Genomic DNA, 14,063 nt, shown 5'->3' on the forward strand with positions numbered 1-14,063 from the left:
AGTCAATGCCAAGAGGTACATTGCACAGAAGCAGCAGCCTATTCCTTACAATGGTGGCTAATACTTCAAATTAAGATGTCATCTAGTTTCAATATGACTGTCTGTAATGTTCCTACCTCAGCTGTATACATGTTTAGACCATCGCCCTAGGTTAATTGCTCACTTTCCATTATTCAGATAAAGAATTCATCAAATGATAATCATTTGCCTTAAACAATCGATGAAAGACTTGTAATGTGGTGAGGTGGCAGAAGAAATCAAAATATGATCCCAATAGTGTTGAGGCAGGGATGATTGATAGTACAGTTATCTGTGTCTCATTCCTCTGGTTACAAGAGCCCAAAGGATTCACATAAAAAGGTGCATTTGCTGGGACACTCTGAATGCCTAGACCTGCAAGGTTCTGTTCCTCCACAGCCCTGTACGCCTTTGCAAGTAAAGACGGGTCCTTCAAGGGCAGGGTGACTAGGCTCTTCAGGACGTTTTTGGGGTGAGAGCCAAGAGCTATTGGAGGTTCTGAAGGATACACTGAGAGCTTAACAGGAAACCAATAGGCAAGGGGAGAGAAGACTTAAATCAGTGGGGCTTGCAGATGCAATGGGAAGAGGGTCTCAGTAATGATGGCACTTGGGTATGAAGTTGGCAAGCAGCATAGAGTAAAGGCAGGCTCTATGAAGGTGTTTAGAGAGTTTGTTAAAAATGTCCTTCTTTCCCTGGACTATGACATGAATAGATATTGTGATAAAATGGTGAACAAAAAAAGAAGGCATGGGCAAGGCACGACCCAACGTCTTTACAGGGGGTTCAGAGATTAAAATGGGTTAGAACATAATTATATAGCGGCCTAGCAGTGAGGAATTTGGCACAGTGCTGAATGAAAAAGGGAGATTGGAGTATTATCACTGAGCATATAAAAAAGAAGCTTAGACAGATAGTGATAAAAATGTTGGCATGAGGACATGTTTGACAGTTGTTTCTTTATAAAGCACAGCTTGAAGAAAGGAGACCATAGGATGCTCCCCCACCTGCATGTGATTGATATATTCTATTGATACTGAAATGCAGAGGAAAGATGAGATAGTGCTAAGAGACTGCTTGTTTGGACATCAAGGCCTCTGGCCGGGTGAGGCCATACAGCGGGCAGAACAACTTTATTGCAAACCCTAGTACTTTTTAGAATAAATGACTGTTCAGTTGCAAAGAACAATTATGGCCCCCTTCTATCAAAATGACCAAACTAAAACGTGAGAGCAGTTTGCTGTTCTGTATTAAAGGCAAGTAAAAGTTGGAAATTAGCTCTAACTTGTGTTAATGTTGATGTCAAATGATCCTTTTGCTGAACTGGTCAATACGTGGAATGTGAGTTGCAAACTATGTAACAATGAAATGAGTGTTGGGAGGCTGTAAGGATGCGGAAAGTAATGATACCAAAAGAAAAAAAGTCAGAGAAGTGTAGGCAAAGATGGTGACAACAGTGTGGAAAGGAGGAAGAAATAAGGGAGTAAGGTGGTGAAGAGCAGAGGGAGCAGGGTGGGAAGCTGAGTCCTAAAGACTGGAACATACAGACAGAACAATGGATACTTTGGGGGGGGATGGAGCAAGCATAATTAAAAGAAGAGACCTAGATATGTGTCCAAAAGAAGAAGAATCAGCAAACGGGATAATGCAAGCAAGATATGCTCTGGAGGATGTAATCTTGAGTTCCACTTCCAGCATTAAACTATTCGGCTCTAAATCACATGCGTAATATACACATTTTCACAGGATTTACTGCAAGGTAGACACGTTTGGAAAATATGGTGTCAGTGTGTTCCATTTTTTATTAACTCTATTTTTTATTACCCTCTGCCAACAAGTTAACACTTCAGACAATGATCATGCACTTATCCCACAGCTGTTAAATAATATACTGGCATAACATGGCAGTTGGATAGGATAGTGAAGCAACGTACCTGGGACTGTCGCACAAAGATACCATGGTTATCTTCACAGGTGAAGTACCTCCGGCCCTGCACAGTTCCATCGTTCTTGCCCTTGGATTCATCGAGGATGACTCCAACCCATTTTCCTGTGGCAAATAAAGTGGCACCAACATAGGCCACTGTGCCACGGTGTCCCTTCCCAATGACTTCCACGCGAGAGCCCACCTTCAAGGGCTTCCCAGATGCTTCCACATTCATCCTGGGAGCGGAACTTGGCGTCTGCATATCAAGAGAAAACAAGCACTTATTAGAATTGGTGGCTTCTTGGAGGAACAGAGAGCTCATTTGTATAATGCTCTATGGCTTAGTGGAAACAACTTACCAATGAGAATATTGTTACTGGGTCATTAACAACCAAACTTAAGTAATTACGTACTCTAGTTGTAATCCAAGAGTGTGGACGGAGGACCGTCACGCCGATTCCAAAGTACACAAAATGCCCTGTCCACTTGACAGATGAAATAAATGACCTTCCTCAGAAAGCCTGTGTTGTGTACACTGAACGGGATACATGGTCTTATACACCCCACTTCCGTTGTTACACCTAGACCGCCTAGCCTTGTGATGTTAGCCTCAGTTCCTGCACTTTCAATCAAGAACAGTTCCAGCTTAAAGAAAAAGCCACAGCGCACACAAAGCAAGATGTCTAATTTAAAAGATTAAATTAACAGAAAGAAAGCATTTATTGAATACATTTCGGGTGTGGTACCATTCATCATTGAAATAGCGCTGTAGAGTGCTGCATTTTAAAAACGTTATTTGCCTTCTCAGAAAAAGGAAGCTGTAGGCCACTAGTTTGCTAGTAGATGTTAATCCATCTGCCGTTCCTCTGAATCGTCTACCTGATGCGCATTCCACCTGTGGGTCCTTTTCTTCCGTATTTGACCTCACTATTATTTCTCTACCAGTGCCTTTCCCCTTCCTTTTACATATGAGACCATTCTGCCTAGTCTTAAACTTTAAACTGTTTTTTGCATTCAAATGTTTCGCTCTTCTTCCTTTTATGGTTCAGTGTGGGTCATTCTCAACTTTCTGTGACTCATACTCTCCCCTTACGCCTGTGCAATCTAGTTTTCACCCATCTCATTTTACAGAAACCGCTCTTGCGGTTGGGATTAGATGAGCAGGAGCCAAAACCAGCTCCTGGGTGTCGGACATCAATCACATTGTAGGCAGTAGCTCCCGCTGGGGAATCAAAAGCACATACACAGCGCATTGTAAATCCAACTTTTACACATGATTAACATGTTCACTTTTTGCCAATTAGGTATGATCCATTATATTTAAATGTGTCTCAATCCTTTTATTTACATTCTCAAACACTCCAAGGGAACCAAAATAAGGTTATTGTAACTGTTGGTTTTTAGATAACCAGGTTCTCCCAGGGTTAACAGCAACAGCAAAATAGCTCCCAGCAATTCCGAACCAAACCTATAGTTAAGAACCCCTAAACAATACCATGGTTGCATAAGGACAGCTCTTCCCCTTTTAAACAATTGATCAAATGACTTTGTAGATCTTTATAACTGAGCAAATCAAAACTCACAAAGACTCCTCTATTCTCTTGAATGAAGCGTCCTCCACAGTAAAGATAAAGGTTGTACTTCATTATGGTTTAAACACATTCGAAACAATCTTTTAATTCTAATCATGTTTGACTGGCCCCCAAGCACTTCTAGTCTCCAGTAGGTTGAAGCTGAAATACACAAAACTTTGCATGTATCACAATTTTGGGAAAAAAGACCAGATAGGGCTGCGATGCATACTAGGTTGGAACTATGTTATATATTCTTGCAAAACAAAGATAAGGAATCAATTGTCAAAATAAAAGCGCCCAAACAAAGATACAGGCACTGGATGAAAAAAAAAAATCACAACATGATGCTATTACAATCAGACGCAGAAGCAATCCTGGAAACATATAAAAAAAAACACAACCTTCGAGATCTATGGAATCTCTTGAACAATAATGCTGCTCAACAACAAAAACTAACAGGAAATGTGGCGGAACACCAATGGATTGCCCACTACACAGAAATATATAAAGCCCGTTCTGACGGCGAAAGTAATCCACAACCACAGAACGACAAATGGACAGTAACTTGCAGTCACCAAGATATTTTCGAAATTATTCAAAAACTCAATATATCATGTGCCCCAGGTCCTGACGGGACATCAAATGCAATGCTAAAAGAAAATCCGCAAGCATGGGCTAACCTGATAGAAAACATCTTAACACTTATAAACAAGCTCAACCAGATACCTAAGACATGGAAAATGGCAACCATTGTTCCCATCCACAAGCAAGGTCCAAAGGATGACCCGACCAACTTCCGCCCAATAGCATTACTGGACCCCTGGGAAAGTTGTTCGCTTCGATCCTCCTGGAAAAACTGAATCTATGGGCAATCCAAACAAAGCGCTTCGCCACAAGACAAACCGGCTTCACCCCAAATGTTGGGATTAATATCAACCTACTTTTACTAAACTTAATAAAACATGAAGCCATTAACAGCAAAACAAAAATGTACATGGCGTTTATAGGACCTTCATATGGCCTTTGATGGGATCTCTCAACAAAAACTTTGGGCCAAACTTGAAAAATGGGAATACCCTAATGACATACTGGGCCCGATTAAACAACTCTACACAAATACCTCCATTACAATAAGACGCACAAGAGGTCACACATCATCTAACATAAACGCTGCAAATGGACTAAAACAAGGATGCCCCTTGGCTGCAACACTGTACAATCTCTATACTGCATATATTGAGACTCATCTCCAACCTGATGCGCTGAATCCGCCGAAGATTAGCTCAACTCCGGTGAAAATAATGACATATGCGGATGATATAATTCTACTGGACAAGACACCATCAGGGTTACAACATAGTCTCAATCAACTAAGCTCTTATATGCTTCTTAATGAACTCACTATCAATTAAAAAAAAAACAAAATCATGCAACTGACAAGACTGCCAAACACCAATGGAAAACAACTGAAAATCTATCTCAATAGTAAACAGCTGGAAGAAGTAACAACTTTTAAATACTTAGGTATCTTCATAAATCAATCCAAATGTGAAAAAGAGTGGACGATGAAATTGGAACAACGAACTCAATCTTTGGCAAGACAAGGATATTTGATACAGCGTAAATTTGGGAAATACTCTCTCAAACCGATAACCTCATTTTACAAACAAAAAGGTATTCTGACTATAGTCTATGGAACAGAGGTAATGATACATGCAACAGATCATACCTGGACAAAACTAGAGGCCCTCTTCTGGCGTAAGATCTTGTAACTTCCATCTATCTTTCCTATGCCCAGAATTAGGCATGAAATAGCCTTACAATCCATCAACTCAATAGTTTTATGGAAACAACTAGATCTGTATCGAAAGCTTCTCACTGACGAAAAAACACCAGCAATTGAAATCTTGAGGTTCCACGAAGGAGAAATGAACAACACAATCCTTATGAAGTGGAAAGCAAACTTAGAACAACTAATGCAAACAGAAGAAATTTCACACGAAATGCTTACGCTCCGCCCCCAGTATGCAAAAAAGAAAATAATGGAAAATGACTGGATAAAAACACTTGAAGAAAAAAAAAATACTCCCTCAATCTACAATGTGTGACAGACCTCAGATCCATCAACGAACTACCGGCATATTTGGCCATCTTCCCTGATGCTAAAATTCGCACAATATATCTGAGGCTCAGAATGAACATAATTCCAACCCGCTACTACTTAGCAAAAACCAGACAAATCGCGCCATCTGACAATTTTTCCCGTTTTTGCTCAGACACCGAAAAACCAAAAACACTTTTTCACCTAGTAATGGAATGTAAGGACTTATCTGAGCAAAGAATAAGATTCGGCAGCTACTACAAGATACACAAACAAATAATGGAGACAGAGGAAAGATGGATGGAGTTACTTAATGGCAGATCGCAAAAACTTATCCTGACAATATGCCATTTTCTTCAAGAAATTCTCAACCTGGCCGAACCTTTTATGAGCTAAAAAAAAAAAAAAAAGAAAAAAAAAACTTATTTTTATTTGGCCGAGTAATGAAAAGTTAAAAAAATGAAACTACAACATTTAAAAGAAAAACAAAAAATATATATATATATATATTCTTGCAATAACGTTTTTTTCTTGAGGTATTGTGAAGTTTTCATTTTATCCAAATTCAACACGTTTTACTTTAAAGCCTCCTTTTGTTGGCTGAAAAGGAGGTCATAATCCCAATCAAAACTTCAATGTTGCAAAATGTACCTACAGTTGATGTTATACCAATGTCCCATTTACAAAACGGCCTTAACAGTTACAGTGAAGAAAATAATCTGTATTTTGACTGTTGGTGTAGAATTATCCTTCATATGAAAACAGGTTTGTTTAGCTAAATTAGTAATAGATGGACACGCCCCTTTTGTCCTAATTTGCTGAATCATAATACCAATGGGAAAACCCATAAGGGATCCTCCAAGCAGGTCACAGTTAAATTGATTTGAGCCAATACATCAGCAAGAAATAAGGAGAGGGGCTATATTTGTCTTAATGTACAGGCATTAACGCGGGGAGTTAAACTACAGCCCCCACTGTCCAATTAAAGCCTCAGAGTGCAGCAATGATCTTCCATGTGCCAGTTATTGACTGGTTTTTCATCAATTTTTGCTCACCATCAATTTAACCTTTGCTATCTTTTACTAGTGCCGCGAAATCCCATTGCCCGGGGTCGTACACTCTTCAAATGCACCAGTTATGTTATCAAATATCACTCCCAAATATTTGAAGCATCTTCCCACATCAATGTTCAGTGTTTAGAAACAACTTTTATCACATTGATTTTGATTAAGAAACACAATTTGAGTTTTACACAAACTGCATGTTCAAATCTTTCTTTCCTTGGGTGTGCAAAGATACAAATTAATTCTGCTCTGTGCTCACAAATATGAATGGGAAGAAAAGTACACACGCGCCAAACTACAAATCAGCCACAAATTGAATTCAGCACTAGTTGTCACTGCTCATGTAGATCAAACAGAAAACACCACACAGTACCGAACACAAAAGAATACATAGTAAAACGCTCCACAACCGTGTTAGAAGTACTGCGTTGGAACGTCATGGGAAGTGGTATTAACAGGCCATCATTAGTAGCAGCTGTAAAATGGTCAAGTAACTGGGCATATAATAGAAGTACCTGGCAAATGCCTCCTACTTATACACCATGCCAAAATTGAACTGACCTAGCACAACCAACGACGACAGAATCACGTTTGCCTTGCTGGGATTCATCGGTGAGGGGTGGATGTGATGTTTTGTGTTGCTCTAGGCCAGGGGTCTGGAACCTGCAGCTCTCGAGATGTTTTGGACTACAGCTCCTATGATCCTATACCATTGACTAACCTCGATAGCACTGGTGGGATTTGTAGTCAAAAAGAATTATGGAGAACCACGGGTTCCAGACGCCAGCTCCATGCACAAAGGGGTAGCGGGCCCAATGCTAGATTACCCCTACTGACTTAGGGTGAAACTACAACCATTTCCTATTTTGAAAAAATGTTGGAGACCACCTTCTGAGATCCAACGTGGCCAAGTAACATTATCTAAACTGCAAAAGCAAAGGGAAACTGCAATGGAAATCTTTTCAAGGGAACACTTCAGAAGATCAATATACATGCCTAGACTAACGGTTATGTAGCATACTTATATAGTTTACAGCAAATTCTAATAGGGATAAGGGGTATCTCTTTATTGTTTCCGTTTTAGAAAGAAAATCTCAGTGCACTAAAATGTTGAGCGTCAACCCAACCATTTAACAAAGGACAAGACTGTATACAGAAAATCGAGAATATTGAGAGTGCTGCATCCATTAACTCCAAGTGAGTATCCATTTTTTGCAAATCCAACATAAATATTTGAATCAATATCATATACTTCCTAATTTAAGATCTGGTAGCACCTGCACTGATATTACCTTATATTCATTTTGTGTCAGGTCAACACCTTTATACAAAACGTTTTTGTTTCAAACCCTCCTGATGAACCATCAACAACTAAGGTACTGGGAAACACATGCCGAAGGAATAAGAGTAAACGTCTATCAATATTTTCAACACAAAAATGTTATGTTTGATTTATTACAACAAACAAGTTTGAGAAATCATATATATTAAATCCAGACAATCAAGTCCAATAAATTGACTTTGGCGCAAAACATTTGGATCCATCTTTTCATTTGAGTCTACTAGGTACTGGACAACCTCAGTACCTAATAAATCTTTATGCAAACTATTTGAACTAGAAAAATTCCCCAAAAATGAACTTTATAAGTGGGAGGTGAAACTTTGGAAAAATATCTTGAAGTGGGAAGAATTCAACGCGTATTACGGATTTGCATCTTCCCCCCTTTCGATGAAGAAGACATGACAGGCCTAAAACAATGGGAGGAATTACTTACGAACACTTCTAAAGAAATGATACATAGACGTATACAACATGATAAAAAAAGCACATGAAAAAACAATTGAAGATATAACCAATATCAAGTAAGAAATAGATGTTCTTAATCTTCCAGAAGCCAACTTTAAAAACTATGAAATTATGAATGATATATATCGAACTAAACTGTAGAATTGAAAATCAAAAAACAAATGAAATTTGTCAGAGAAGAAATAGACTATAAATTTAAAAGAGTATACACTTTTCAAACTCAAACCACGAGAATTGCCAAACAACTCAAACTAAGTCTATCATACGACTACAAACACTGATTTCCCCTCAATCATCGGATGTTGAGTCAGCCAGTGATCAAGAAACAGCCCAACGGAATCGTCAACAACCAAAGAGATCCAAGAATTGAGTTATTCTTTAGAAGAATTCAAAAAGCACAAAAATCTAATAATTACTTCACAACCACAACAATCAAGAAACCAACAGAGATCTGGTCAACAACAATATCCCTCTTCCAGAAGAAGAGGACAAGGAGTGGGAGGAGGGGCACGGCTGGCCGCTCCAAATCAAAAATCAAGAAACTAAGGGATGCAAACCTGTTCAAGGAACACATCCCTTAACAGGAGAACTTAGTAGTCAATCTTATGAACAAGGAACTCACAACAGAATTGTCTACAGCCCTGAATAAAGGCTCATCTTTTTGCTCAACTAATGTATCAGACTACTTTGTCACAAATATAGTTCTCTTTAAATTATGCCATCGGTTAAAACTAAAAAAAACATTTCCCTAACATGGCCATTAACAAAAGGAAGCCAACTCTGGAAAATCCTCCTGACTTGTCAGTCGGACATGTAGAAGATACAGTGACATTGCTTAACATACTAGAACCACAAGATACTCATACTATACAAAACACTTGTATGTGACCTCAACATCAATACGGATCTCTCTGAAGAGACAACATTAAGACATAAATCTAAGTTTATACCAAACCTAGCTGCGGACAACGTAATTGACATGTTCTTCAAAGCAGTACAGCAAGACCTAAGAATAGAACATATGTTGGGAAACAAACCAAAAATGTGCTATAATCTGTCATAACAACAGAAAAGAGCATTAGCAGAACTAAGAAACAATCCTGCAATAACAGTTAAAATTGATGAGGAAGCATTATTTTAAATCAACACCACTAACTACATCAAAATGGCACAGAAGCATCTAAACAACGAATCATGCTATGAGAAATTAACAACGAATCCCTTACCGAAACGCGTACAGGATTGGAAGCTTATGAGCACTCATTGGCAAGAAACTGGTTTGATCGCTGAACAAGAACACAACTTCATGAACATCCTGTATCTAATTGTAGCTACAATCCATTTAATCCCTAAGATACATAAGCCTCATCATACTCTACCTTCCTGCAGACCTATCATCAATGGTATAGGATCACTCACAGAACCGATCTACAACCTTTAGCTGCAGGTCTCTCATCATTCATACAGGACACGAAACACGTAAGCCAACAACAAATTTGTCATATGGGAACCAAACTATAGGCTAATGACTCTAGATGTATCGGCTTTATATACAAGCATTTTACATAAGGGTATAGATGCCACCTACCACTTCCTTAAAACAAGATCAGTTTCTATCAGCACAACCTTATGCTAACAGAAATGTTCAATTTCACATTTCACAATAATATCTTCAATAACCAATTTCATCGCCAACAGCAAGGTACAGCCATGGGGGCTAAATGTGTGCCATCTACGCTAATTTGTACATGTGTCATGATCTCTGCTTCCAAAAGATCAGGACTTGCCCGACTCCCTTGGAAGCAGACCCATAACCCCGGTTCCGAGTGCCAGCCAGTCCCAATTGGGACCTTTTGGACCCTGTCCTGGCGCCCTTGGCACCAGGCTCATAAAGATGCCCAGTCCCAGCGCTGGAAGCGCCGGGCTCATAATGCTTGGGTGGACTTACCTGCAGCAGACCATGCTGCTTACTTACCTGCCAGTTGAACCCCTGATCCTCTTCTGTTTGGGGCTACTTTTCCTGTTGGGTGGGGCAGGAGCCACTCCCTAGGTTCAGAACACTGGAACTCTTCTGGAAAGCAGGAACTCTTTTCTTACCTAGGCGTGGCTGTGGAAGGAGACACCTAAGCACTACAGGAGGCTATTTAAACCACACCCGATGGATGAATCTTGCTTTGCGTTATTCTGCATTCTCTGCAGCAGAACGCTCATTCGTGCCTTCTGCTTCTGATCCTGGGCCTAAGGGAACAAAGGCTTACCATCCTGGAATCCAGTCTTCAGCAGCACCTGTAAAGACAAAGAAAGAACAGGTTAGTACTACGGTCTTCAGTGGCAGCGCATCTCTTACCTGGTCCATCGGCTGTCACCAACGCCTCACGCTGCATTTCGGCATCTGAAAGACAAAGGCTTATCTACTCTTCGCATGCTCCGGAGGTCTTCGCACTGCATTCCGGCATCTGAAAGACAAAAGCTTACCAGCTCTTCGCACGCTCCGGAGGCCTTCGGCGCTGCATCCCGCAACTGAAAGACAAAAGAAGGTGCGTTTAAAGACATTGGGCAACTTTATTACTCACGTGCCATTACTCCTTCCCACGCCGATTCCAGTGGGTATTCCAGCACCCTTCAGCTTCTCTAAAGCTACGAAATTGTACCTGCAAGATAAAAGGGACAGTTAGTGCGCATTGTGAAGCAGGCTACAAGCGCTTCCTTACGTGCTTCCAGGCGCTTCTATTCCTCACGCGGGTTCGATCCTCAACTCTCATCAGCCCGCCATCCGCCATCGCCGGAACCCTGCAAAACAAGAGATATCATTACAAAAGACTTTTAAGACATTTGAAGTGCCCAGAACTTACCGTTCGTGCAGTTAACGACGGACAGCAGTCCTCTGAGGTCAAGAGGCCTGCACCCTTGTCCAGTGAAGAAACTGGTTACGGCACCCTGCCCCGAGGCAGATGGAGAGCTCGGCGTTCACTTACCTAAGGTGAGGGCGTTAACCTTTGGGGTTCTACAGGAGAAGAGAAAGGGAAGAGGAGAGAGGCACCCAATAACCCCAGTTCATTAATCCCATATTTTCTATCTGCAGACATCTTACTCTTCGAGTCAGACATACAGTGCACAGAGGTCCAGCCCAAAGAGCCAACCGTGTGTTACACATCACCTTTGAAGATACGGCATTCACCCAGTCAAGACCGGCGCCTCTGCGGGAATCAGGTGAGCGTTACAACATGCGTCACTTTGAGATGGAATATGCCTGGCAACACCCAACTTTCACTAGTGAAAACAACATAGTATATTGGGTAAGGTATATTGATGATATAATCATAATATGGAATGGAACCAAACAACAACTTCAAGAATGTCATCAATATCTCAATGCAAAATATTACAAATACAAAATGTACCCTCCAAGAAAGTATCTCAGAAATAGATTTCCTAGATTTACCTCTATATATAGCTAATAATACCATCCAATCAACCTTATTTGTGAAACCTACAGCAGTAAACAGCATCATTCATGCCACAAGTAACCACCCACAACATGTGATTTCAAATGGAGTACACATAAAGAAACTACACCAATATCATGGAATTTGAGAAACATGCTGAAACATCGATCCGTAAATTTCAAGAAAGAGGGTACAACAAAAAACTTCTAACAAAAATATATCAAAAGACCAACTTGTGAAACAGAACAGATTTGCTCGCTCACCAACAATGACCAAACATGAGGGAGGAACATGACAAAGGAAGATTTCTAACCACCTACAGTACAAATGTACAGACGATCTGAAGAATTCTAGCCAAACACTGGTACATATTGCAACTAGAGGCATATTTATAAGAATGTTTGGATACCACACTGAGTTTGACATTCAGGAAAGCCCAAAATCTCAAAAATATGTTGAGTCCATCTAATTTTTCACCAAAACAAAAACACACCAGGCTCTCGCAAATATGGACGCAAACACCATTGCAAGGACATTTTAAATGTGGAAATTGTCAAATGTGTCCTTTCTAAAAAATGGAAAGAAAGATATCAAGATGCCCAATGGTGTAATACGCAAAATTCAACATTTTATTAATTGCAACACAAAATATGTGGTCTATGGTATCAAATGCATATGTTCCAAAAATATATACAGGCAGTACCATTCGACCTCTCAAAACCAGAATAGGAGAACACTTAAGGTCGATAAAAAATAAAAGATATACGTTTTCTGTTAACCTTTCATTTTCAACATCTTCACGATGTAACTATGAACAAAATTAGATTTTTACAGATTAGAACAAAAAGGTACCTATGCTCCTAAGAAGGAGAAATCATGAAAAGCTGCTTCGATGCAAAGAAGCATCATGGATCTGACTAATGGACAGTTGCTTTACAGGACTTGCAGATATAGAGATGCACCAGTTTTTGTGATCAGTTCGCATTGATATGAATGCCTCTATATTTTGCTTTATTGAATATGTGATGTCACTTTACATTTACTTTTAATTTTTCATCAGCCTCCTACAGCACTTGACTATTCTGTTTTTCTCTAGTATACTCTAGAGCAACACACACAAAATGAGTCAATCAATATTTAGTATCAGTAACAAGTGCTACCTAGATCTTCAATTTAGAAAAAAAACAACAAAGTACAGCAACAAAGGATTATATTCAATTACCTTTAACAGCATAAACAAAAGATCATAAGAAAGCCATAGCTAACTACTACCTACTGCTCCCTCCTTTCCTGTAGCTCTCTGGCCGGCCTCTCCTGGCCCTCTTCCTGCAAGGCTAAAAACCTAGGGGTCATCTTCGACTCCACACACTCCTTCTCGCCTCACATCTCCGACGTCTCTTAGAAGTCGCCCTATCAGCTGCACCTCCTTAGAGGTATCCTTCCTTTCCTCTCCTTCCCCCAGAAGCTCACTGTCTCCAGAGCTCCAGTTCTCTCTAGGCTGGACTATTGCAATAGCCTCTTTCTAAATCTGCCTGCTTCTACTCTCCGCCCTCTGCAACTTATCCAGAACAGGACTGCGAGAATTGTCCTTGGGCTCAAGCCCAGGGATCGTATCTCTCCAGGAATGAAATCTCGGCACTGGCTCACAGTGGCTGCGAGGATCAAGTTCAAAACCCTCTGCATCGTCCACAAGGCCTTCTGGGGCCTGGGGCCTCAATACCTTCAACTCTCTCTTCCTAAATACCTTCCTTTGCAAGCTCTTCGCTCATCTGCCTCCAACTCCCTCAGGGTCAGTCGCTTCTCCAAGCAAGGCATTGATGGTAGATCTCTTTCCTCAGCCGGAGCCTCCCTCTGGAACAGCCTCCCTGCAACTTGAGGAGAATCATCTTCGGTTCCGTAAGCACTGCAAAACCTTTGTTTGCTTCTGCTTGTTCTCCTCCTCTCCCCTGCTGACTTCCTGGCTGACACCCGATACTGCACTGGTTACCTGGCCAACCTCTGATCTCGAGCCCAGGTCCCCTCCCCCGCCAGTCGCACTCCTGCACTACTTTGCTGGCAACCCCCACACTTGGGGACTGTTTCTGTATCCCTACAGTCCCACTACCAGCACTTGACACCGGTTGTCT

At 40.6% G+C, this 14,063-nt stretch overlaps 1 protein-coding gene across 6 annotated transcripts in view; it reads right to left on the reverse strand.

Annotated features, from left to right (window-relative positions):
- DCTN1 (dynactin subunit 1) overlaps nt 1-14,063 on the reverse strand; it is a 1,327,898-nt gene that overhangs the window by 1,032,726 nt on the left and 281,109 nt on the right. For all 6 annotated transcript variants that reach the window (XM_069632341.1, XM_069632339.1, XM_069632344.1 and 3 more), the window contains exon 2: nt 1,953-2,201. In XM_069632341.1, coding sequence (XP_069488442.1) covers nt 1,953-2,201 — 249 coding nt within the window. The remainder of the gene's footprint in view (nt 1-1,952; nt 2,202-14,063) is intronic.

The sequence above is a fragment of the Ambystoma mexicanum genome, chromosome 6q (assembly GCF_040938575.1).
Source record: "Ambystoma mexicanum isolate Mex_15411 chromosome 6q, UKY_AmexF1_1, whole genome shotgun sequence".
Taxonomy (NCBI): Eukaryota; Metazoa; Chordata; class Amphibia; order Caudata; family Ambystomatidae; genus Ambystoma; species Ambystoma mexicanum.